The sequence below is a fragment of the Nicotiana sylvestris genome, chromosome 6 (assembly GCF_000393655.2).
Source record: "Nicotiana sylvestris chromosome 6, ASM39365v2, whole genome shotgun sequence".
NCBI classification, from domain to species: Eukaryota; Viridiplantae; Streptophyta; class Magnoliopsida; order Solanales; family Solanaceae; genus Nicotiana; species Nicotiana sylvestris.
In genome coordinates, this window is record NC_091062.1 from 150,326,790 (window position 1) to 150,354,458 (window position 27,669).

The 27,669-nt window shown below is 38.7% G+C and overlaps 1 protein-coding gene across 1 annotated transcript; it reads left to right on the forward strand.

The window, feature by feature from the left end:
• Positions 1-27,352, forward strand: LOC138871467 (uncharacterized). The gene is made up of 3 exons (XM_070149348.1): positions 1-504; positions 25,890-27,112; positions 27,340-27,352. Exons 1-3 carry the CDS (start codon positions 1-3, stop codon positions 27,350-27,352), a joined length of 1,740 nt encoding a protein of 579 aa, XP_070005449.1.
• Positions 27,353-27,669: the final 317 nt, after the last annotated feature.

The following is a 27,669-nucleotide window of genomic DNA, read 5'->3' on the forward strand; positions in this document are numbered from 1 at the left end:
ATGTGTGGTGGTCAACATGGTCACTTTCATGGTTGTGCCTATATTTCTTATCTTCCCCCAACCCCTTATTATGATGATTCTATGTTTTCTTGTGAGGATAATAGGAGCAAAGAACCCAGGTATGAGGACCTGAAAGAGATCGAGGATATGTTAAAGTGCCTTACGAAACAATATGATGAGATACAACTGAGGGTACAAAGGCAAGGGGCAACTATTCAAAACTTGGAGGCTCAAGCGAATAAATTAATTGAACCTGCTAAAGTGCAACAAGTTGATATTGTGGATAGTAACCAATATGAGCAAGAACGGGCTGTAGAAATTGCCATATTACTGGAGGATTTAAAAAAATACGAGGATGAGCTAGAGGAGGAGGCTAGAGTAGAACACCAACAATCAATCGAACTAGATTTTGACGATGCCGATGTCGTAGAGGAGATACTAGAGTCAACTAACGATATTGAGGATACATATTTAGTTGACTCTATTGTCATTAGTGTTGAGAATGTAGACTGTCCCAATGTTCATGTAGTTGAGCGCATTGGTCCCCACTCCAAGCATTTTTCCACATTGTGTTTAGATGATGATATGAAAATAGAGTCGTCCGAGCCACTTGAGGAGTCAAGGAATGAGGAACAAAGTGCTTACATTCTGGAATTCTTCTTTCCAGAAAGTCGGGATTACACACCTCATCTAAAGGCCAAGAAGTGCAGAATACTACATTATTTTATTGGGCCAGTCAGATTCGTTCCACCGCCCCATGACCATAATCATAAGCTTGAATCAAAACTTGGGGTTGAATTCATAAGCTCGAGGTGGAGGTAAAAAGTGATCTGCGTCGTGTCGCGACGTTAAATCAAGCGCTTATTGAGAGGCAACCTAACTTTATTTCTTTCTTTTATTTATTTTTTATTTTTTTAATTGTATTATTTTTGTAGTGTCAATTTTTTATTTTCTAGAAGCATGGAAAGCAAAGGTATTGGAAGGATGCAACAGCAAACCAAATGGTTGGAACTAAGTGTGAAGTACCCGCACAAAGGACCAAGCTTGGAGAAGTCTGAGTACCCCATGAGCTGTTAATGCTTCGGCCTTTGGCCTACCAGGGAGTTTCTTTTACCCTCTTATTAGTATGGTGTGCATTGGGGACAATGCACAATTTTAAGTGTCGGGTGAGGAGATTGTCTGAGTGACTTTCTATGCTATTTTAGTTGTGTTAGTTTAATTGAATAATTATTTTTTTTAAATAGAAAAGATTGGATTTTTCCCGACGATGGATCTATTAGACAATTTTCTTGAGGGATTTAAGTCTAAAGAAAAAGTACAAAAATATTTTCTTTTGTTAGGTAGTGTAATAATTCCCCCTTGGTTTTTCTTTAAACCACGGTTCTTTTCCAAGGGTTTTATTTGAACCGGGTGTAGTTAGTTTTTTTGGGAGTAGGAGCCATTGTGTTGTGTTTTGAAGTGAAGCAATATCTCTTGACTTTGTTATGCCTTGAGAATAGTGAGTACTTTGGTTGTGACGCTTAAGCTCAGTTTTTAACTCTTGTAGAAGTACCTTAAATTGTATGATCTTAAAATTGCTTAACTGCTTTGACTAGAGTGTCCATGAATCCAATCCTGAGTGAGTTATGTGTCATGTGTGTGTAAGAATTTGTTATATTCTGTGCATTGCATTTGATGCCTAGAACTTGTCTCGTGTGTTTGCAAAGCGAAATAGTAGTTTTATTCAGTCTATGAAGTGATATAGGCATTTCTTTGTTGAGCCAAATATGTATATTTTACCCACCTAATTGTTATGTATCGTAGTTAACCCCTTTGAGCTTGTAATCTTGTTTCTTTGGCAACCACATTACAAGCCTTACCTATTTGTTTAAATTAATCATCTATTGAATCATTGTAACCTCTCATGAGCACTTGAATTGTTTATGAACTTTGTAAAAGTTAAAGTGTGGGGTGGTTGGTTTGGCTTTTGAGTGGAACTAATGAATTAAGGAGAAAGGGTGCACTGATTTGAAAAGCAAGAGCCTCTTGAATTGAAAAAGAAAAAAAGTTGTATTGTTGTAAAAAAAAATATATTCTTTGATAGTGGTGACTCTTGATATAATTGGGCTTAAATAATTTGGGAGTTGATGTATATTGATGTGAAGGTGGAGTTTGGCTTGACATAAATATGAGGTTTGAATGTTAAAGTATATGTATTAAAGTGCTTTGGGAGGTGTAGTCACTCTTATATCTAAATGTATCCTACCCGTCCCGTAGCCTACATTACAACCAAATAAAGTCCTAATTGATCCAAGATTGAATGAGCTCGATTAGTGGAGTAGTACACTACGGGCAAGCTTATGGTGCATTTTTTGTGGCATATGAATGTTATTTCTGAGAGTGAGTGAATTCTTTCTATCTTGAGTTCCTAAGTGTTCTTAAATTTTATTGTGTGGAACTACTCTCTTTTGTTGTGTGAGGGCACTTGATTCATGAAGGAAAGGTAATGTCAGTGACCTCTATGTTAGAGTAAGTAGGTGAGTTGTGAATAACGTGCTACTTGTGAGTCAAATCTTGAGGTGAAAATGTTACGCTTTTGTGCTTACTCTATTTTAAATACTCTTGGTGTGATGAGTTAGGAGAATTGTTTAAAAAGGCCGTGTCTATAAAAAAAAGTGTAACGCTTTTATGCTTAGTCTATTTTAAATACTCTTGGTGTGATGAGTAAGGAGAATTGTTTAAAAAGGTCGTGTCTATAAAAAAATATAGTTTGATTGCTCGAGGACGAGCAATGGTTTAAGTGTGGGGTGTTGATGATAGGCTATAATTACGTATTTTAGTCGATTATTACACTCTAATTTATTGCACTTTAGTTGAGTTTGCGTTTTAATCGCTAGTGTTTTGCACTAATTATGTGTTTTATGCCTTGTAGGTGTGATTCCGACCAATATAGATGTTATGGAATGAATTTAAGTGGTTTGGAGATTTAAAGTCTGAGTAAGAGCTCAAGGAATTAAGCTGGGATCGCGTTCGGGGACTAACGGATGATAAAACAACAAAACGAAAACATGAAGAGGCATATTGCGCACTGTCTAGTAAAATAGACATAACATTTTTCTCAGAACTCCATTTGGGCTCCATAATATCTGGTTGGAAATATAACTCAAAGGGATACAATGTTTATGTTTTACGTTTGTCCAAATTCCAAACGGAACAGGGTGAAAAACCGCGGTTACGGTAGGACCGCGGCAAAAGGCAGTCGCGGACAAATGAAGAACCTGAGAGGGTGTTTGGCTGCGGTTCCGGCGTAACCGCGGTGGAACCGCGGCAGGATGCGTAAATTTCAGGGACCAAAGTGCAAAACACGGGATTTTAAGCCCTAAACCCTATATTAAACCAAGGAAGCCGGCCAAGAAAAGGAATTGGACATATTTTTGACATAGATTTGACCTAAGGAGGCAAAGACACAATAGGAGCAAGGCTTGGGAATTCTTCTACAAGTTTTTTCTTTCCTCTTCCTATTTTTCATTGTTGGTTATGACTTTTAGTATTGTAATTTTACATACTATTATGAATAGCTAATTTGTTATCTAGAGTTTTGATAGAACCTTTTGTAAGATAAATTCTTGTTATGTTTTTATATAATTGAGCCATAGTATAATCTCTATTTGTTCAACTACGTTCTTATTGTAGTTAATTGAAGAGCTCTCAATTAGCTGTGCCTATTTAGTATGCATAACTCAGGAGAGAGTGCATATTTAGGTAATTGTTGAACAACACCACTCCCAGAGTATATGAGGGATCAATAACCGAGGGTTTAAAGGCGGGATTAGGGATAACGAAGCCTTGGGTGCGATCTGAAGTGAGTTGTATCAAAAGCCAGCTAGCGTAGCTCGGGAGAGTGCGTCTAGTAAATTGTCGTGATTACTCGGGAGAGATTTACGGTAATAAGAGTGCCCATGATCGGTAGAGAATACTTAGGTTAAATTATAGAAGACATAGCGGGAAGGATTCCGACAATTGGAGAAATCATAACTCTAGACCTGCTTAATCTTGTCTCTAACTCTTAGTATCTTTAGTTGTTAATTTATTATTTTAATTTTTTAATCAATTAGTTAAACACAAGAATCTAAATATCTATAAGTTAGGAACTGTTCAAGCTTGTCTTCTTGGTGATAGCGAACAGCTGTAGCTAAGCCTTAGTTCTCTGTGAGATTCGACTCCGGACTTGTAAACTGGATTATATTTGCAACGACCGCATTGTCCTTTTTATAAGGAATAGTTGGGCGTGATCACGAAGAAATGGCTGCAGATGTGGTCAAGGATACGAGGGGCGGGAGCCACAGATGTGGTATGTTGAGTGCACCTGCGATGGCGCAGGTGCGGTTATTTGATCGCAGATGCGATTTTGGTCATTTAAGTGGAAACCGCAGGTGCGGTGGTCAAGACCGCAGAAGCGGTTAAAGGGCCGCATGTGCGGATTCCCTAGGCCAGAAGGTATATAATGTTTCCTTCGCGAATTTTTGCTAAGTTCTCCATTTTTGAAGACGGGAAAGGGGCTAAGGCAGTGGATTTCAAGGGAAAATCGAGGAATATCAGTTGGGTAAGTTTCCTAAGCTTCATTACTTGAGTTTATGATCATTTTACCATCTTTTAATCATGGTATTTGTTGAAATTAAGGAAGAAAATTGAGGGATTAGGGCTTGGTATTGGAGACCTTGAAACTTGGGGATCTGAGGGGCCATTTGTGGTTGGATTTTTGATACTCTTGGTATGTATGAACTCGTGGGAGGATAAGGATTCCGTTGATGTAACTTTATCAAATTTCGAAATGTGGGCCCGAGGGTTGGGTTTGGCTAATTTCGAAATTTTTGGTATAATTTGATTAATTTCGCATGGGCTTCGTCCCTTTAGCATATTCTAATGTTATGATTCTGATTTTGGGTAGATTCGGCGAGAGGCAAAGGCATCGCAGAGTAGTAATTCACCCAGTTTGAGGTAAGTAACCATTGTAAATATGGAACTGAGGGTACAAAACCCAGGTATTTCGAATTGTTTTGATAAATGAGGTGACGCACATGCTAGGTGACGAGCGTATGGGCGTGCATCGGTAGGGATTGTGACTTGGTCCATCCTATAGTGACTATTAAGCCGCATACTTGATTTGAAATCTTTTGATATCTCATGTTTTAGAAATTTATACTGTATTATGGGTTGTATGCCATGTTTGGGGCCTTGTGCCGACCTGTTGAGACTCTTAGGGGCATTTTTACTGTTTTTCCTCACTCTATTTGTTTGAAAGCATATCCTCAGTCATGATTTACCTGCTATTTGTTTAAAACTGGTTTTATCATTCTACTTCTTAAAATGCGAGAACTGTTCGTACTGAGTTCCCTGATTTCTTCTGTTATGACCGAGTGGTTGTGAGGTTAATGACTGAGAGAGGTTGAGGACCTAATGGTGAGGATTATAAATATTATATGTATATATATTATGGATCGGGTTGCACGCCGCATTAATACTTATATGGATTGGGCTGCACGCCGCAGCGATATATATATTGGATCGGGCTGCGCATCGCAGCGATATATATATTGGATTGGGCTGCGCGTCGCAGCGATATGACGCTTGAGCTGTAGGAGCCCCTCCAGAGTTTGTACACCCAAGTGAGCGTAGTCAACTATAAACTATGGATCGGGCTACACACCGCAGCAGTTACTATGATTATTACTATTATGAGATATTATTCAGCCTGAGTGCTGAGAGTGAGTACTGAGTGATGAGAGCTGAGTCACGACTGACTGAGAGGCTGCCCCAGAGGCCATATTTATGAGTGATACCTTACCCGAGAGGCCCATTTATGACATTTTTTGCTGATTTCACTCTTCTTTTAAAATAAGCCTCTATTGAAAACTAAGTAAATGATTTCAAAGTATTTCAGTTGAAACTAAAGCTTTATGAGGAAACTGGTTTTTAAACTGTTGAGTTTGGCTTGATGTCCTGTTGTTTACTCTTTTATGTGATTTTCTTACTGCTCGTCACTGCTTTCAAACCTTATTTACTTTAGTTACTTACTGAGTTGGCGTACCCACGTTACTCCATGCACCTTGTGTGCAGATCTTGGTGCCCAAGCGGCAAAATGAGGGTCCTTAACATTGTCAGAGTTTGCCGGAGACTACAAGGTAGCTGCATGGCGTCCGCAGCCCTACTTTCTTCCTCTTATCCTTGTTTTCCGGAATTTTAGACTTGTTTTGTATTAGACAGTCGGATTTGTATATTTAGAGGCTCTAGACTCGTGACACCAGATGTTTGGGCTGTGTTGGTTTAATGTTTTATTGATTTTCCGCACATTTTTAGCTGTTTTATACATCTCTTATGAAAATTGAGATTTAAATCCGTGTTAGAAAATGATTTTATAAAAGAAATTCGTTGTGATTAATGGTTTAGGATTGACTTGCCTAGTAATGTGATAGGCGCCATCACGATTGGGTATTTGGGGTCGTGACGCACTCATTGGGAACCAATGCTTTGGAAGTTTTAGTATATTTTAGAGATTGGATAAGATCGGAACGAAGAAATTAAGGACTTGAAGATGTTGATAAACCATAAAACGAGGAAGTTGGAGATATATTAACACATGATAACCTATCTGAATTTAACACTCAAGAAGATGGCCAAGAGTTCATATTGATTATGAAGAATTTACTAAGGCAATGAAAAACCTTTGAAGTTCTTGATTTATATTTAATAATTCAAATTTGAATTTACTCTTTTTTTTAAAATTTAGTTGTTGCAAAATATAAATTTTAATTTGCAAGTTTGAATTAAAAAGAGAACTTGCAAATTATAAGTTAATATTTTTTCAACTTCATTGTGTTATCTTAAATTCTTGATGAAATATTCAAATATAAAGGCTTTAAAGCCTTCGAAGTTTTTATTCAAAATTCCAAATATAAGGTTTTTAAAGCCTTTAAAATTTATTCAAACACTCTTTATAAGATTATTTTTATGTTTTACATTTTTACTTTATCTTAATATAAATTACGATAGTTATACAAAATACTCAAAAAAATTAAATAAAACCGGCCCGACACGGCCCCTTACAAAATTTCACCGGCGAGGCACGGAACCGATAAAATTGGTATTTTGAGACCGGTAACCGAAACGGTACGGAGACCGGCCGGTCTCCTTTTCTTCTAGCCCGGCCCAGCCCCTTAACACCCATACTTTTATCTGGTCCTATATTGTTGGGATTTTAAAAGAGAAACAACAGCAAGAAGATTAAAAGAGTGGTTGAAATTGTCTCTTCTTTTTTTATTACTAGGTATTGATCAATATTGTGAGAGTTGGAATGATTATTTTGTGATTAAATTTATTTTCTTTGACATACATAAGAATTTTCTATACATGTGCCGAACGGGAGTATGATACTCTCTCATCTTGTGCAAAAGGACAATACATTGTCCAGTAGAATCATTCTATATTTAGCCATATGCCTGAAAATAGAGAGAAAATATCTAAAAATACATCATAACCACGTCTCAGTTCATGTCTGAATTCGTCTCGTCAGTCTAATAGCAAACTTTGCCACCCCAAAAACCACAACATGAGGATAAGTTTTGGAGCACCTATAAAATGCAAGTAAATACGAATCAATTAAAAGAAAAAAAAACTAGAAGAGTGCTAAAAATAAACCTAGTAGTACTCTTTGGTTTTAACATTGGAAGAAAAATATTGTGAAGGGGAGTTGCAGTACTTCTAGAATACAATGGAGTAAGATAAGAACCCGCTATGCGCGGGGTCCGGGAAAAGCCGGATCACAAGGGTCTATTGTATGCAACCTTATCCTTGTAGCATAAGATGATGTAAAATAGAATATACAGTATTCACCTAATGAATTCAGCAATCACGACAGAGATGAAGTTAGCATCTATTATTTCATTTGACAGGTCTCACCCGTAACTGCATAAGCCAAGAAGTCTGCACCAGACTACACTACCAAGGAGGACTCTAGTAAAGGTTATTAAGAACTCAAGATAATTTTCCTTTCAAATTACAATCTATGAAGCTTAGAGATCTGCTAAATTTTAAAGACATTCTTGCCTCCTACGGGTCCATGCTCAATAGGATTCACTGGTATGAGAATGCAATATATCAGTTATCAAGACAGATCAGAGTGTTGACCAACAACTGTCAAACAGACTCTTCCAAGAATTAATTCACAATGCTTATCATTTATTTCCTCCCCTGCCCCTCTCCACCTGTAACGACCCAACTGATCGTTTTGAGTATCTACACTTTGCTCGGTATTTCAGGGCTCAAACATCTCCGCATGATGTATTATGACTTGTGTAAATCGTCGGCATTGGTTTTCGAGTTATCCGGAATCGATATGGAAAAATGAACTTCGAGAGTTGAGTACTAGTTGGAAGAGTTGACCAAGTTTGACTTTTTAGCATTTGACAACGGAATAGAGTTTCGTCAGTTCCATTAGCTTTGTTGGGCGATCTTGGACTTAGGAGCGCGTCCGGATTGTGATTAGGAGGTCCGTAGTTGAATCTGGCTCGAAAGGGCGAAAGATGGATTTTTGGGAAGTTTGACAGGGAGTGGACTTTTGATATCGGGGTTGGATTTCAATTTTGGAAGTTGGAATAGTTTTGTAATGTGAAATATGACTTGTGTGTGAAGTTTGAGGGCAATCAGATGTGATTTGGTAGGTTTCGGCATCAGTTGTGGAAGTTGAAGTTTCAAAGTTCATTGATTTTGACTTGAGGTGTGATTCATCGTTTTGAGGTTGTCATGCGTGATTTGAAGCTTCGAGTGGGTTCGTCTTGTCATATGGAACTTGTCTGCAAAATTTGGCACCATTCGGAGTTGATTTGATATGGTTCGGATGCTCGGTTGTAATTCTAGAAGTTCTTGAAGTTTAGTTTGATTTTCATGTGTTTTGGCGTCCAATTCGTGGTTTTATAAGTTATTTTGATGATTTGAGCGCGCAAGCGAGTTGGTGTTGTGTTTTCAGACTTGTATGCATATTTGATTTGGAGCCCCGATGGCTCGGGTGAGTTTTAGATTAGTTTCAGAATGTTCTTGCATAGTTTTTATTTCTGGTTCAAGTTTCTTCGCATTTGCGATGTTCTGGTCGCAAATGCGGCCATCGCATTTGTGAAGCCTGGGCGACTGGGCAGCTTTTTGCATTTGCAATGAACCAACCGCATTTGCGAAGGCTGGTCTTCACATTTGCGAAGTTTTTGTCGCAAATGAGACCTCAGCAGAAATCCTTCAGGTTCGCTATTGCGATGAGTTTTTTGCAATTGCTGGGTTCGCATTTGCGAACCCCCTGTCGTAAATGCAACATCTACAAACAGTTAAGTGATGAGAATTCCGAGTTTTTGCTTCATTTTTCATATTTTTGAACCTTAGCTTTGAGGTGAGGCAATTTTGAGAGGGGATTTTCATGCCAAATCATTGGGTAAGTATCTTTAATCAATTTCCAGCTATATTTCATGATTTTTTATAAGATCTAATATCACATTAATGGGAAAACTATGAAAAAATTTGGGAATTTTGTCAAAGTTTTGAAAAAATAAAAATTTGAGATTTAAGGGTCGAATAAGACTCGGATTTGAAAATAAAATACATATTTGGACTCGTGAGGCTATGGGTAGTCAAGACCTACCTTTGGACCCGGGTTTTGACCGGGAGGGCTTGGGGTTTAATTTTTGTTGATTTTTAAGAAATTGAATAAAAATCATAGCTTTATTAATTGAAATTGTTTTCTCTTGCATTGTGTGATATATTCAAGTCATCATTGGCTAGATTGAGTCGAGCGGAGGCGAATTTATAGAGGAAAAGGCTAAATTGAGTGTTGGATTAACCGAATTGAGCTAAGTGTTTTGCCTAACTTTGTTAAGGGAATTTTTCCTCCTATTTGTCATTGTTTTCCACATGCAGGGGTGATACATATATGAAGTGACGAGCGTATATGTATGTTCCAGGATTAATCATGCTCGGGGGGTGGATTATGTTATATTTATGTTTGTAAAATTTCGTGACCTCTTGCTTCATACCTACTTGACTCTTAGATTCCAAGAACGTGATATTAAATGATAAAAATCAAGACTTAGCTTATTATAACTTGATCAAAACTGACGGAAATTCTGAGAATACATTGATATGTCTAATTCGGTTGCCTCTATGCAAAATTATTACTACATTACTACAGTCGATATTCTTGAGATACTAGACTATATAATTGTGTTGTGGATCATTTGTGATATTTGTGGAAGTATTGGAATAATACGATTCTTGAGGGTTGTTGAATCATTGTTGACTTGGAAGGTTGTGATTGTGAATTGTTTAGAATATCCGTTAAAACACTCTCCTTGATGTCATTTATGATTCCTGCATTGGTTGTCATTGTTATACATTTGCGTGGTAAGGAAGAGTGTAAGGAACGAAGAGTGATGCCGTGTCATTGTTTATACATTATCATGTGAGGGAGAGTGTAAAGCACGAAGGGTGATGTTGTGCCACATTATTGAGAGTAAAAGCACGAAGGGTGATACCGTGCCACATTTTTTAGAGTAAAGCACGAAAGGTGATGTCGTGCCACATTTTTGAGAGTAAAAGCACGAAGGGTGATGTCGTGCCATATTATTGAGAGTAAAATCACGAAGGGTGATACCGTGCCATTTTATTTATATTGCTATGCATGTATGTTATTGTGAGGTCATGACATGATGGGTGTTTCCGTGCAGGTGAGGACTAGGGACATGCATTATAATGTGATATCTGTTTCCCGTGTATTCGGTTGTGCCCTTACCTTGAGCTGTTGTTGTTGTATTTACATATTTTGTGTAACTTATTATTATTGTCATGTACTTGACCTTTATCTCAATTGTTGTTGCACTGTCCATGTCTTTTACTTGCTTAACTTGGGAATACCGTACCTATTTCCTGCTTTTGTAATTATGTTCATGTTGTATCTATTTTGTTGCTCTTTAGTTTAAGCCTTCCACCATGCTAGTCATTCATGCCCTTACTTGACAATTTGCAAAGATCGTGTGTTTCCATCTTAATTGTTATATTTGTACTTAGGCCTCCAATATGCTAGTTAATTGAAGTTGATATTCCTTGTTTTTCATTTGTTGCTATTACTCACGTGCTTTCCGCTTAGTCCTTTACTGTGACCCACATGTGCATCCTTGCCCACCGTTGTTACTTGTGTATTTCTTACTTAGTAATTCCTATTATTGTTATGTTCCTGTGATATGGTTGGCTTTGTTATACGTTCATTTGGAAAGATGAGTTGAACGCATGAAGGGTGTTGTCGTGCTAATTGAACTGTTACATAAATTTATTTATACATGGTGAGGATGAGATAACAGCACAAAGGGTGTTACCGTGCCATGTGATTTGACATTTGACATTTTGGACATATATCTCATACCAGGAAAGATCGTAAATATTCTACTGTAGTTCTTTTTATAATTATTGACTATTTCGCATTGTATATGATACTTTTATCCGTTATACTTTGAAATGCTTTACTGTTAATCTATTGTACAGGTTATAGCAATAAGCATCTTTTTCACTAAAAGTTTCGTCACTACTTTGACGAGGTTAGACAAAATACTTACCAGTACATGGGGTCGGTTGTACTAATACTGCACTTCTGCACGTTCCGTGCAGATTTTGGAGTGGAGCTGCTGGTGACGTCGGGTGCTGATTCAGAAGAAGTTCATGCGTTTGATTATAGTTGCCACTTGTTCTTGCTAGTCTAGATTATTGCTAATTCGTGTAAGTAACCTTCAAACAGAACGTGTATTTATTTGTATCAGTTTTGAAATCCCAAATCTTAGAAGCACGTGATTCGTACTACCAGGACTTGGATAAATTTGTAAACGATTAGTTATTCATTCTCTATTTTCCTATAATCTAAGTCGAGTTGTATTTTTTTCCCTGTTAGTTGGCTTACCTAGCGGATCGAGTGAGGTGCCATCACGACTAGTTATTTTTAGATCGTGACAAGGTGTTATCAGAGCACTAGTTTCGGAGGTTCTACGAGTCATGAGAAAGTGTACAACTGCGGATCGGTATGATGACGTCCACACTTATCTTCGGGAGGCTACAGGACATTTAGGAAAAACTTTCCCTTTCTTCTCTCCTTATCGTTCGGCCTTGTTTCAGCTTGAAACCTATGACTTTGACTCTTCCTGATCACTTATATGTGATGTTGTGCGCTCAGTATTCACTATGTGCGGACGATCGGTGATGCTGAAGATAGATTACGATGGGTTGTGGATGTTTGATTATCATCGCGATGTGCTGTCTAGCGTCAGAAGCAGATGCTGTATTAAATCCTCTAGTCGTTCATTTGAGGTAGGAGGCAAGTTCATATGTCTGGTTGGTAAGCACAGATTTGAGAAAGATTGGCTGGTGGCCAGGCTATTGTGATTAAGGTAATTTCATGGCAAGGTGTCAATTTGAGTATAACCGGTGGGCCATCTCCTGCATGATGAGTTTGGATCGTGTGTCTCGTATTAGGTTTCAATTCGGTGGGGTGCATATGTCATCATTTTATAGCATTTGGGGAATGTTTTTTGACTAATGTAATGATGGGTAAGCGCTTGTCAGAGTCTTCGGGGTGTTCTATGATCAGCATTGCATGAGTTTTGATGTATTCAGCTAAATAGTCGTGTAGTATCGGGGCATGCTGTGAATATATGGTACTTTGGGTTGCTGCTGAGGTGTTCTATGGCTTCGAGCTAAGTGGTGGAGTCTACTAATAACGATCCAATTGTAGGATCATGGGCAGTATCAGTTTTCGGACCGAGAGATTTCATGGTTATTTCTTTGAATGGGCATATGCTGGTGAAGCACGAGTTGCTCCATGTGTTTAGCTGCATATTGAAGATCAGAATAAGATAAGTGGATTTAAGGACTTTTGAATTCGTCTACAGGTGGGCTTGAAAATGGTAGTGAATGGTAATCTGATCTGTAGTGTTTCCTTGTCAAGAAAGGTCCATAAGTCAATGTTGGGGTGACACAAGAAATGGCTTCGGGTTCCTAGAAGTTTCCTCAGGGGCGATCATATCAGATTGAGTTATTTTTGAGTTGTCTGTCTGCGTGACTCGATTAAGTTAGAGGTAATTGGTTCTGATTACACGATTATATGTTACTGAGTTCAGGAGAATTTATTATGGTTATGACCACGGTCAGAGTTAATGTTTTCTACTGGTATAGGAGCTATATTCTGTGTGGTGGTGTTCTCCTGGATTGAGATAGATGGAAGATTCTCGGTTGGTAAAGTGTTCAATTTGCATAAGGTACAGAGTCGACTATGAGGTTTTCGTAGTGTTGCGAGTTAGCATGTTAGATGCAATGTGCCATGTGGGGTTGAGAAGTTGCATGTGCAAGGTTGCGTTTTAGTTTTGGAGGAAAGGATACGAGATCTTGATGTCTCGGACGATTTTCGGTGTTTAAGGTTTTGCTGGCACTATGTGTTTTCACTGGAGCACCTGTTGGCAGGTATATTGTATTTTGATTTATGGGTGCATTACTGAAAGATGATGTATTATGAGTTACGTGTTAGCTATTTGAGAAGCGGCGTTGAGATTGGGTATGAAAATTCTGGTATTCGCAAGGCTCAGAGATTGAATGTTCTTATTGGCAGACTATTCCTCGATTATGAGTTGTGAAGGAGTGTAGAGGATTGGATGATTAATGGTAGGTGTTATGGAAAGGTTGCTATAGACTTTTGGAAGGTTTATTACGTGTTTGAGGATGATAGGAATTTAGTTTGGGGATTATTTTGAGCCAGTGAGGGTGTGTATTCTATATCAGGTTGGATTTGCTTGCTCTTGCACAGTTGGTGCCATATGTATATCGTTGGGAGGAGTGGATGTTATTCGCGCCTTGGTTTATGTCATGTGTTTCTCTCTCATACTACGATGGGTTCTTAGGTTTACATGATTCTTCGCACGCATGTTGTTATTCAGTTTGAGCCTCGTGGCACTATGGGCGAGGTGGCCTTGTGATGTTGCTTAGCTTATTGGACCATAGTTGTGTTTGTCTTTCTCAGTATTATTTGTTCCTAATGATTTCCCCATAGTTATATTTGGTGCACTCTGTTATGCTTGATGTTGACGCACATGTGATCAGTGAGCCCGAGTATTATGGATCAATGGGTACCCTATGTGGATTGATATGATGGGATCGGATTGCACGCCGCAACGGTACAATGATGAAATGTGACTCCTTATTCCTGTTTTGTGTATTTTGCTTTCACCTTGTTAGAAAAGTTCATAGTGAAGTGCTAAAATTTCCTTGTCTGCTTAGCTTATTTAGTAGTCTTCTTATTTAGCTTTCTGTGGTATCTGTCATGTCTGAGTTATTAATTTTTAGTGTACGGAACCGGGTTGCGTGTGGCTCCATATGATTATTGTTGATGCTTATCGGCGTGTCTGCTTGTATTGGCTGAGATGAGGTTTATAGACCTGAGATTTGCGCTATTGTATTGGGACGAGGAAGGTTTGGAAGAATAACACTATGATTTGTTGAGGATTTGGACAATGTCCCTAGTCGGTCAAGTGAGTTTTTTGGCTTATTAATCAGATGAGTGGTTAAACGATTATGCATGTTTCTTTCATTATCTGTAGGGTATGAAGGTTTTGAACGAGGTTTTAATCAGTATGAGGTTTGCTACCGGCACCGGATTTGTGTTTGGGTAGTATTGGTGGTCATCAATTCCTATTGTGAGTGTCTAAGTGATGGGCTATATCATGTGATTACATCTTGTATTATGATTTGACTTGATACAGCTTGTTCATACGTATACAGTTGATGGCTGTGGGATTCGGGTCTTGTAATGAATTATAGATGGTAGATATGGAGTTCTAAAGTTTAAGGACCAAGGTCGAAGCAAGGATCTCTAATGGCATTGTGTTGGTGGACTTATGTAAAGCAGGGTGATGTGGGATCACCCCCGGATTTATGCTTAGTAAAGTTACACCGTGATTGAGTGGATTTGGAATGACTCCTGGCACGTTCGAGGACGAACGTGTGTTTAAGTGGCGGAGGATGTAACGAGTCGACTGGTCATTTTGAGTATCTACACTTCACTCAGTATTTGAGGGCTCGAGTATCTCCGCATGGTGTATTATGACTTGCGTAAATCGTCGGTATTGGTTTTCAAGTTATCCGGAATCGAATTGGAAGAATGAACTTCGAGAGTTGAGTACTAGGTTGGAAGAGTTGACGAAGTTTGACTTTTTAGCATTTGACCTCGGAATGGAGTTTCATCAGTTCTGTTAGCTTCATTAGGCAATTTTGGACTTAGGAGCACGTCCGGATTGTGATTTGGAGGTTCGTAGTTAAATTTGGCTCGAAATGGCAAAAGTTGAATTTTTGGGAAGTTTGATCAGGAGTGAACTTTTGATATCGGGGTCAAATTTCAATTTCGGAAGTTGGAATAGGTTCGTAATGTCAAATGTGACTTGTGTGCAAAATTTGAGGGCAATCGGAGGTGATTTGGTTGGTTTCGACATTGGTTGTGGAAGTTGAAGTTTCAAAGTTCATTGATTTCGACTTGCATGTGATTTATCGTTTCGACGTTGTCATGCGTGATTTGAAGCTTTGAGTAGGTTCATCTTGTCATATGGAACTTTTCCGCAAAATTTGGTGCCATTCGGAGTTGATTTGATATGGTTCGGACGCTCGGTGTGATTCTAGAAGTTCTTGAAGTTTAGTTTGACTTTCATCCGTTTTGGCATCCGATTTGTGGTTTTAGAAGTTATTTTGATGATTTGAGTGCAAGCGAGTTCGTGTTGTGTTTTCAGACTTGTGTGCATATTTGGTTTGGAGCCCCGATGGCTCGGGTGAGTTTCAGATTGGTTTAAGATTGGTTACAGATTGTTCTTGCATAGTTTTGATTTATAGTTCTAGTTTCTTTGCATTTGCAATGTTATGGTCGCAAATGCGGCCATCGCATTTGCGAAGCCTGGGCGACTGGACAGCTTTTCGCATTTGCAATGAACCAGCCACATTTGCGAAGGCTGGTCTTCGCATTTGCGAAGTTTTTGTCGCAAATGGGACCTCATCAGAAATCCTTCAGGTTCACAATTGTGATGAGTTTTTCGCAATTGCTGGGTTCGCATTTGCGAACCCCCTGTTGCAAATGCGACATATTCAACCTGTTAAGTGCTGAGAATTCTGAGTTTTTGCTTCATTTTTCATATTTTTGAACCCTAGTTTCAAGGTGAGGCGATTTTGAGAGGGGATTTTCATGCCAAATCATTGTGTAAGTATCTTTAATAAATTTTCAACTATATTTCATGATTTTCTACAAGATTTAATATCAAATTCATGGGAAAACTATGAAAAAATTTGGGGATTTTGTCAAAGTTTAGAAAAAATGAAAATTTGAGATTTAAGGGTCGAATAAGACTCGGATTTGAAAATAAAATACATATTTGAACTCGTGGGGCTATGGGTAGTCAAGACCTACCTTTGGACCAGGGTTTTGACCGGGCCGACCTAGGTTTTATTTTTGTTAACTTTTTAGAAATTGAATAAAGATCAAGCTTTATTAATTGAAATTGTTTTCTCTTGCATTGTGTGGTGTATTCAAGTCGTCATTGGCTAGATTGAGTCGAGCGGAGGCGAATTTGTTGAGGAAAAGGCTAAATTGAGTGTTGGATTGGCCGAATTGAGGTAAATATTTTGCTTAACTTTGTTGAGGGACTTTTTCCTCCTATTTGTCATTATTTTCCACATGCGGGGGTGATACATATACGAGGTGACGAGCGTATATGTATGTGCCAGGGTTAATCATGCTCGGGGAGTGGATTATATTACATTTATGTTTGTAGAATTTTGTGACCTGTTGCTTCATGCCTTACTTGACTCTTAATTACCAAAAACATGATATTAAATGATAGAAATCAAGACTTAGCTTATTATAACTTGATCAAAATTAACGGGAATTCAGAGAATACATTGATGTGTCTAATTCGGTTACCTCCATGCAAAATCATTACTACATTACTACAGCTGATATTCTTGAGATACTAGACTATATAATTGTGTTGTGGATCATTTGTGAGATTTGTGGAAGTATTGGAATAATACGGTTCTTAAGGGTTGTAGAATCATTGTTGACTTGGAAGGTTGTGCTTTGGAATTGTTTAGAATATCCGTTAAAACACTCTCCTTGATGTCATTTATGCTTCCTGCATTGGTTGTCATTGTTATACATATGCGCGGTAAAGAAGAGTGTAAGGCACGAAAGGTGATGTCGTGCCATTGTTTATACATTATCATGTGAGGGAGATTGTAAAGCACGAAGGGTGATGCCGTGCCACATTTTTTAGAGTAAAGCACGAAGGGTGATGTCGTGCCACATTTTTGAGTCTAAAAGCACGAAGGGCGATGTCGTGCCATTTTATTTATATTGCTATGCTTGTATGTTATTGTGAGGTCATGGCACGATGGGTGTTTCCGTGCAGGTGAACACGAGGGACATGCATTATGATGTGATATATGTTTCCCGTGTATACATTTGTGCCCTTACCTTGTTCTGTTATTGTTGTATTTATATATTTTGTATGACTTGTTGTTATTGTCCTGTACTTGACCTTTATCTCAATTGTTGTTGCATTGTCCATGTCTTTTACTTGATTAACTTGCGAATACCGTACCTATTTCCTGATTTTGTAATTATATTCATGTTGTATCTATTCTGTTGCACTTTAGTCTAAGCCTTCCACTATGCTAGCCATTCATGCCCTTACTTGATAACTTGCAAAGATCGTATGTTTCCGGTTTAATTGTTATATTTGTACTCGGCCTCCAATATGCTAGTTAATTGAAGTTGATATTCCTTGTTTTTCATTTGTTGGTATTACTCTTGTGCTTTCCACTTAGTCCTTTACTGTGACCCATATGTGCATCGTTGCCCACCGTTGTTACTTGCGTATTTCTTACTTAGTAATTCCTATTATTGTGTTCCTGTGATATGGTTGGCTATGTTATACGATCATTTGGAAAGATGAGTTGAACGCACGAAGGGTGTTGCTGTGCTAATTGAACTGTTACATAAATTTATTTATACATGGTGAGGATGAGATAAAAGCACGAAGGGTGTTACTGTGCCATGTGATTTGACATTTGACATTTTGGACATATATCTCATACCAGGAAAGATCGTAAATATTCTACTGTGGTGTTTTTAGTAATTATTGAATGTCTCGCCGAGTTGTATGTTATACTTTTATCCGTTATACTTTGAACTGCTTTATTGCTAATCTATTGTGCAGGTTATAGCAATAAGCATCTTTTTAACTAAAACCTCGTCACTACTTCGACGAGGTTAGACAAAATACTTACCAGTACATGGGGTCGATTGTACAAATACTGCACTTCTGCATGTTCCGTGCAGATTTTGGAGCAGAGCAGCTGGTGACGTAGGGTGCTGATTTAAAAGATGTTCGTGCGTATGGTTATAGCTACCACTTGTCCTTGGTAGTCTAGATTATTGCTTATCTATTTAAGTAACCTTCAAACAGAACGTGTATTTATTTGTATCAGTTTTGAAATTTCAAATCTTAGAAGCTCGTGATTCGTACTACCAGGTCTTGGATAAATTTGTAAACGATCAGTTATTCATTTTCTATTTTCTTATAATCTAAGTCGAGTTGTATTTTTTTCTGTTAGTTGGCTTACTTAGCCGATCGAGTTAGGTGCCATCGACTAGTGGTTTTTGGGTCGTGACACCGCCTCCCGCAGATATGAAAATTTCCAAAAATGACCCCGAAGTCAATTATGTGGTGCAATTATGCTATAGAATAATCGATATGTGGGCAGCAGACTTGCAACATAATCATTATGCGATAACATAATCGACAGCATAATCAATTATGCGACAACATAATATTTTGCCCTACTCTGTTTCACTATGCGAAGCGTATGCGGTCCGCGGAGTCGTTTTGCGATCGCGAAATTAATCGCAAATCTAGCCTTTGGTAATTTGATCATAACATTGTGTAGGAATGTCCAAATGAGGAACGGTTTGAATCTTTATTAAGTAGACTCGAAGACCTTTCATTTGATAGGTTGTTCATCATATAACACCTTATATATAATTATATATTCTCGTCCAAAGTTTGGATTTGTGCGAACTCATTTGGAATTTTTAGTCTATTATGTAATTTTCCGATTTGACTTAGACCTAGGCCTTTCCTTGGACCCCAAATTACTTATTATATGACTTATACACTTATTTACCAAATCCAATTGATGTCCATCATGTTAATAGCACGTAAAATATTAAAATTAGCCTACCTAGCACCACGAAATCCTAAATTACTTAGCAAAATTTTTCGGGGCCTTACATTCTCCCCCCCCCCTAGGATCATTCGTCCTCGAATGAGGAGTAAATTCTACTCCAAACACTTAACATAATATATCTCTTTTCTCACCTACCTCAAGTCCCTAAATTTAGACTAACTCCTAAATTTTTCAGAAATTTCGGCAGAGTCTCCTTTGTAACTAGGTCTATCCACCTGCTAGAGAAACACCAAAACCATCCTAACAACACATCCACAATGAGACAAAGCACCACAATGTATATATCAATAATACTAATCTCAGCATTACAAGCACTACATTATCATAAGGATACCTGGACATGAATTGCACATTTTTAAATCATAACACCTAGAAGGTACCTTTCAAGTCAAAACCAATTGCTATACAATCAAGAGAAAATACCTTAATTCCACAATACTCTCGACCTTCAATGTGGCCTCTTATACTTACAGACTTTGCCATAAGACATCCGCAGAAACAACCTCCACCTCCAAACTTACCTAACAAGGATGACAGATAGATACCCTTCATAGGCCAACTATCCATTACCTCCACCTTCACTAATTTCCACCGGAATGATACACAAAGAATATCCAATTACCTCCTTCGACATAGACACATGAAACACCGGGACATGGAGGCAATTGCAATAATAGGGAAAATGTCATACTCCTATAGAGTGACCAAGTTCATAAAACGTTACCCATATCTCTCTCCTTCAGTTGTATGGACGCGTAGGCAATCACCCTACCGTATTACATCAACACCGTGCTGAGACCAATACGCGACGCACCACAATACATGTGAGCACGTGATTTTTGATTCACAGAAATTACTCCAAAAGAAATCGAAAAAAAAACAAGTTACCTTTGGGTACAATTTTGAGAATTTACGTGACATTTTGGTAATTGTTTTGTCCGTAAATGTTTACCTCGTTGTAGTTAATTAAAAAAAATACAAAATACAGGTCGCATGCATATTTAGGATTTAATTGTGCATTTAGGAATTAATTAAACCATAATTTGGTTTTCAAGGGGAAAATCACAAAAATATGCATTTTTATTCTATCTGTCGTCATTGTGTGATTTTATTTTAACTAAACGTTTTAATTTGTGTGTTAATTATTGTTGAATGTTAATTAATATTTGTGTAGTTTAATTTTGGTTTTAATTTAATTAGGAATTTTTGTTTAAATTAAAAGAATGAAAAGGGAAGAAAATACCGGATTTGGGCCAAAAATTCAATTGAAAATCAGGCCCAATCCATTACATTGACCCAATCCACGACCTGGGCTTCCAAACGACGTCGTTTAGGTATATTTTGATCTGAGCCGTTCATCTCACTTCATCTAACGGCTCCAGGCTTTCCCAGATACCCGACCCATTTCACCCAAAGACCGACTCAGTCTCCACGCGAGACCAAATGACGTCGTCCCCTTAAGTGAAAAGATCAAGGTCGTTGATCATCAATGATCCAACGGCCGAAATTCAACTCCCCCGTCCCGTATATAAACCCTCATCTCTCACCCCACGCCTCCGTAACCAAACACCCCCTGCACCCCTTCGTCTCTATCAACTCAGAGACGAAACCAATCAGCAAACCCTAGCCGTCGTTGAACCCCTAAGCCTAAAACCCGGCGGCAACGATGCCGGTGACCACCAAATTAACACCCCTAGTGCACCTTGACCCCCTGGACACGAATCTACAAACCATTTGGCTCGAATCAACCTACATCGTCTCGAATCTTCATCTGAAGATTCGAGCCAAACCTCAACCTATACTAACCGACCCCAAATTCACACCAGTTACTCCCCTGACCTCCCTCGTGACCAAACCAAGTCTGGTTTGGTTCGAATCGAACCATGAAAAGCTCGAACCCTTAATCTGAGCCCCAAGAACCCTAGAAATCCAAGAACCAGGAATTTGTCCAAATTAGCAGAGGGTGTGGGGTCTAATAGACCTTAGTCGAAGTGTTCTCCGTTGAGAACACTTGATTAAGGTCCATTCGACCTCAAAAAGGTCGAGTCTGAGTTCGGACCTGGGTCATCTAGTTTACTTGAGGTATTCTTTTTCCCTTTCTATTTGTTCTATTTTTTTTGTTTGTTTTGTTATTCGTTTGTGTGGTTAGAATGATTTTATTTCCAATTTTTGTGCTTTGTTCTTCTTCTTCTCCAAATTAGACCTTTTATTTGGTCGAAATTTTCATCTGTTCTTTGTTAAGTGTATATGTTAAACTATATAATAGATTGGAATGAGTTTGGTCGATTAATTAGTTTCTAGGGTAATTCCCTGTTTTGTCAGTACAACTTGAATCACCTGTGTGTACTGTTCGATTTTGATCATTAGCTATTGACTATATATGTTGTAATTCATATAGTCGATTGGATAAATGTCGTCAATTAGTTTTAACAGGTTGGGATGTTAGAAACCTGCAAATTGTTCAGTTTTAATGGTCTATTAGTTTAATACTAATATACCACTAAGCTAATGAATAAAATAGGGATCAATAGTGGGAGTTATAATATGTTAAGTGCCTTTAGTGGCTGAAAATCAGAAATAGCATGGGGTTTAATTTTAAAAATAGAAATGGCAAGTTAAAAGACTGACAGGTTTTTAAATTAACTAGTGGAAAAGGTACTACTTGAGTTGGCTTAGTGACTTTACTAGTGGGAAATCAGTAACAGCATGGGTTTAATGATAAAAAGGTAGAAATGCACATGAGGAGGGAATAAAATAGGCTGAAAGTGAAATGTTTGAAGAAAAGAATGGCCAATTCTAGTCTTTAAATAGACTGGAAAGGGGGGAGAGTGGACTGAATTTTGAAAAATCAGAATTTGAGAGCAAAAAAAAAGGAAAAAGAGGCTGAACTTTCACTTTAATAATATCAGGCTGCTTTTCTTTGAGTGTTGTTCAAAAATCAGTAAACTATTGTTGTCTTGTACCTGTCTCTCTTCTGCTTTGACAGTGATTGCATTTTGGTGTTGCTGGGTTTCAATCGGTTACTGGGTTATTCTACTGATCATTTACTGGATTTTGCTGGTTTTGCTGTGTTGCTGAACCTGTTGTTGCTGTGTATTTACACTACTGCTGCTTCTACTGATCTTCATCTTCTTTCCTTGCTTTTCAAATACCAGGTACACAAACTGATACACTGGTACATCTTGTAAGCTACTCGAAGCATGAATGCAAAAAATGGGAAAGATTTGAAGCTGTAGTTTAATGTAGTCTTTTCTTTCTTTTACTGTCTGTACTTAGAACATTCTATGTGCTGCCCATGTAAACTCTGGTTATATACTGAATCTTGGTTGTATATATGTTAGCTAGTTGCCTTCACTAGAATCAGGTAGTTGTTGGTTATGTATAACATGGGCATCTATCCTATAGCAGTTTAAGTTGTAAACTTCTTCCCGTAGGCTTTTAGTTTAAAAGGACTAATAGTGTAGTTGTAACATTCTGCTAGTTCAATTTGTTCGATTAAACAGCATGTTCCAAATACACATCAGGCCTTAGGTTGATTACTCAATAGTTCAAACTATTTTAGTTAACAACTTGCTCATCTAAATTCGTAAAAAACGGGTTTCATTAGGTATCACTTTCATTTCGGATTCTTAAAGTTTGAACATGTGTAGAATCATTTAGCTAAGCCCAACATCTGAATAAGGATGGCACAGGTCCAGTTTTACCCCTTATACATTGGACCTGGGCCCATAATTGTTAACCGACTGCCCTTATTGTATCTTTTTCAGATTTAACGACTCACTTTCGAAACTCAACTATAATAACTCGTGAGCATGTAAATAAGTTAGAACTCTTTTTCTTTCATTATAGAGACGAACGAAATAGAAAACATAGTCACTATAGGTCAATCCTTTTAAAATAAAAATGAGGCGTGCCTTGCCAAACAAAAATGCACAAGCTGCGGGGCTCTCTATACGTGTTTGTAAAGTTGCTTAGACTCCGGGACGGGCCATTTAGCAAAGTTTCACGGCCTTGCCTAAAATAACGATATGCCAATCGCTTAGGGCACGTCTTTAATAAAATTACTTCCCTAAGTATGGGTGTGCATTTATGCAACCCAAATCCAAATTTCAACAGAGTCGAAACGTGTCTATGACCACGGGTACATTGATTGTGACGAGGTTTGAGATACGTTTTCACGACGTTGCAATTCTATTAAAAAATAATAATAAAAGCGGTTTAAACTTAATAAAAGCAAACAAGTTATAACATGTATTAAAATCAGATATTTAGCCATTATAACAATTTAAGCGACCGTGCTAGAACCACGGGATCAGTGGGTGCCTAACACCTTCCCTCGGGTCAACAGAATTCCTTATTTAGAATTTCTGGTTCGCAGACTTCATTTGGAAAGTTGAAAATTTCCTTGATTTGGGATTCAAGATAAACCGGTGACTTGGGACACCAAAAGCCAAACCTTTCCCAAGTGGCGACTCTGAAATAAATAAATAATCCCATTTTCGAATAATGTCACTTAAAATGGAAAAACTCCCTCACGCATTTATCTTTCGGGGCAGGTGCGCAAAAAGGAGGTATGACAGCTCTGGCGACTCTGCTGGGGATAAGAAACCAGAATATCTGGTTTAGGGTTCAAGAATTTGAGCTTAGAATAATTGTTATATTTGGCTTTATTATCTGATCTTTATTACATGTTTAGGCATAACGTGCTAAATGTTGCCTTTTACCGCTTTGATATTATCTTAACTGTATATAAACTGTGCTGAAACCCTCCTCTTCTCATCTTCGGGGATGTGCTTGCTGGTCGAGACTCCCTATTATGTTAGTGTCATACCCTGAAATAAGAAAGAGGCCGGACAAGTTACAAAGTCGGACGATCTCGCGGGTCCCCAGTACGTAGCCCCCTCCTCGACTCGAGTTGTCCGCTCGGGTACACAGTCTAGAACAAATACCCAGGTTACGAACCTAGAATAACTCAGCTTCATGCCGGATCCCTAGTAGGAACGTTTGTTTGCATCATGTGCATTTGACTTTGGAGGCTCAACACAGGGGTTGGGTCTGTCTAGGACAGGTGTACCAAAACGACAAAAGACCATCCTGATGCATCCAACTTGCTACCTGTGCATTTGTTTGCTTCGGACTTGCATGCTGACCGGCTTTTGAATACTTTGAGGAAAGAGAGATAGAGGTAGTTAATCGTCTGCTTTGAAAAAAAATCAACGTCCAAATAGTGTCGAAACTCTACCGAAAAAAAAAAGAAAAAAAAGAGTTTTGTTTATGAAAAATGGTTTTGTTTGCCAATGGAAAAAGAGTCTTGTTTTTTAAAAAAAGTTTGTTTTATCTGCCCGAACTACGCCGGTTTGATTCTCACAGGGTGTGAGATACGTAGGCAACCCTCATCGGGTCCAACCTCCCCTTTTTCAGAAATAGCCAAAATGTCAGAATTTTAATTTCATCATAAATGAGTCGGGTGATGCCGCTTTTGTCAAGTGTAGCCGAATGTTCCCGAAAGGGACGCGCCGGAAGGCTGACTTTGCATAAATAGCCGCTTTTGGTCATTTTTTGAATTTTGACCAATTTGCCCAACAGCCTTAGAATCCTCGTCCCCGAGGCTCTGTGAGGACGTGTTCCCAATGTCGGGACACTATTTTGAAAAAAAAAGAGTCATAAATAAATCAAGTAATGCAGCCAAATGTTCCCGAAAGGGACGGCGGAAGGCTGACTTTTCATAAACGGCCACTTTCGATCATCCTTTAGAGTTTTGATCGGTTGACCCTCACAGCCTTAAAATCTTCATCCCCGAAGTGCTGAAAGGTCGTGTTCGAAAAATCGGATCTTTCTTTCTAAAATATAGTCAAATCATTTTTGAGTCAAATAATTTTTGCTTAAATCACCTTAATAAATGTGCAGGATGAGCACAATGCAAAATGAACACTTTTCGATAATGACTAAAGTCCCTATCAAGTTGCGGCTATGGTGGGATGATCTAGTTGGTGAAGGGCAAGATGAGGTCAAGAAATATCTGAAAGGTCTCACGGGTTTATTGGAAATCCAACCTCGGGGAGATATCATAAGAGTTTTGGTCACCTACTGGGACCCGGCACACAATGTCTTCCACTTCTCCAATTTTGAACTTACCCCGACTCTGGAGGAAATAGCCGGGTACATCGGAAATGCTGAAGTTCCATTAAGGCAAAAATACCTGGTTGCCCCAAGAGCTGTCACTGTGCATCGGTTTCTAGATTCATTAAAGATACCCAGGACGGTCCATAACCCAGATTTGTCAGTAGGTTTCTGTAATTCGCGCTTCATATACGACAGATATGGTCATGTAGGAGGATTCAACAATCTGGGTAACAAGTTATGCAGCAAAGGTAACCGTCAGAAGTGGGATGAGCATAGACGAGTGGCTTTCATGATAACATTTTTGGGCCTTTTGGTGTTTCCAAGGAAAGACGGAAACATTGATCTGAAAATATCCGGGGTCGTCAGTACTTTGCTCACTCAAAATGAAAGCACTCTCGCGCCTATGGTAGTATCTAATATCTTTCGAGCTCTCACAGCCTGCAAAGCCAGATGGGAAGTTTTTCGAGGGGTGTAATTTGCTGCTACAAATATGGATGACTGAACATCTCTGCCACCATTCCGAGCTTTTGAGTTATGGTTCCTCGAAAAAGACTTGCATAGAAGAGTTTTACACGAGAATCAAGGAGGTCAGTCTGCCCGAGGGAGTTATGGCATGGACGTCATTCTTTCGAACCCTCACCACCAGCCAAATACAGAGGACACTAGGATGGTTGCCTGTTGATGAGGTCATATATATGCCGGCAGATAGGACCCACTTTCTATTGATGGGACTTAAGAGCATTCAGCCTTACGCGCCCTATCGAGTTTTGAGACAACTCGGGAGATGCCAGATAGTTCCACACGAGGAAGACCTTAGTGCTCAAGCAATTGAGATTAGCCCTGACGGACAATTTCGTGAAGCAAAAGTCCGCCAGATCTGGAATGAATGCCAATGTTTAAAAGCAGATACTTGCGTGCAGGATCGGGCTAAAGGTGAAATAGCACCAGGGTACCTTGTGTGGTACAGAAGAGAACTTGAGCACAAAAGGCCGGCTAAAAGACCCCATATCCTGAATTTTGCCGAGTCATCACAGGAGCAATGGGATTGGTTAGCAAAAGAAAAAGGCTATCGGGTTGAAATCATCAAGCTGAAACAACAAATGGAAGGTCTAAAATTTGAGAACAACGTGCAAGTTGCTACTGATCTGGGAGAAAAGAACAGGTTGGCCCAGGAAAATGAGGCGCTTAGGGCCCAAATCCAGCAAATAAGGATAGCCGCTGATAACCAACAAAGGAGTCGGTCGGATGAGCGACTGATAAAAGGTATAAAAATGGAAATTAGTGAGTGCCGGAGTGAGTTGGAGAATTTAGAGAATACCATAGCAGGACTCGAGGCACACTGGGCAAAAAGAACAGAGGAGCGCAACCGGTACCTGCAGCAGTTGAAAAGGGATCACGAGCAAACCATTGCCAATTTGAAGAGAAAGGTGGCCACTCTTGAGGACAAAGCGGCTAAGCAAGCCCGAACCTTTGAAGCTGAAAATAGACATTGCTATGATTTACTGGCCCAGATGGAAGTAGAAATTCAGCAGTGGCAGAATCAACATCTCCAGGATTCTCGGGTTTTAAAGGCCCGTAATGATCAAATAGAGCGCCTACTCATAGAAAAGGGGCAAACCAGGGATAAGATTATGACCATTGCTCATGCCATCATTAGGAGGTGTCTACGGTGCGAAGATATGACCCGCACTACCTTCTTCTCGGCAGTGATGATTTATGTCAAGCGAACCATGTATGAGCTGGAACAACTTGAAAGGGACGTCGCACCTAAGCCCGCGGCGAGGCTGAATGATGCCTCGCGGGCGCCAATTTTTAAAGCTTTAATGTATTTATAGGTCGAGTCTGTATTTTCCGTCTTGGCGTCTTTTGTTTGTCTTTTCGCATCAGGGTGTATCAGTAGTTTTTGAGTTTGTATTTATTTCAAATCTGTTATTCTCCCTTTTTCAAAAATGTTTAGTTTGTAATAGAATGTTTTAGTAATAAAAAAATGTTTCTTTATTTTTGCACTTATTTGTCACAAACTACGCTTGGTCTGATTCACGCGGGGCCGTGATACGTAGGCAATCTTCGTAAGATTCGACCGGAACTTTAAATAAGAAGAAAGGTTGTAAAACCAAAATAATAATAATAATGATAAAAAAATATATATAATAAATAAAAAAATATAAATAAAGGGGAGCATAAAGAGAAACCGGAATGACGCATGCCATCGATGCA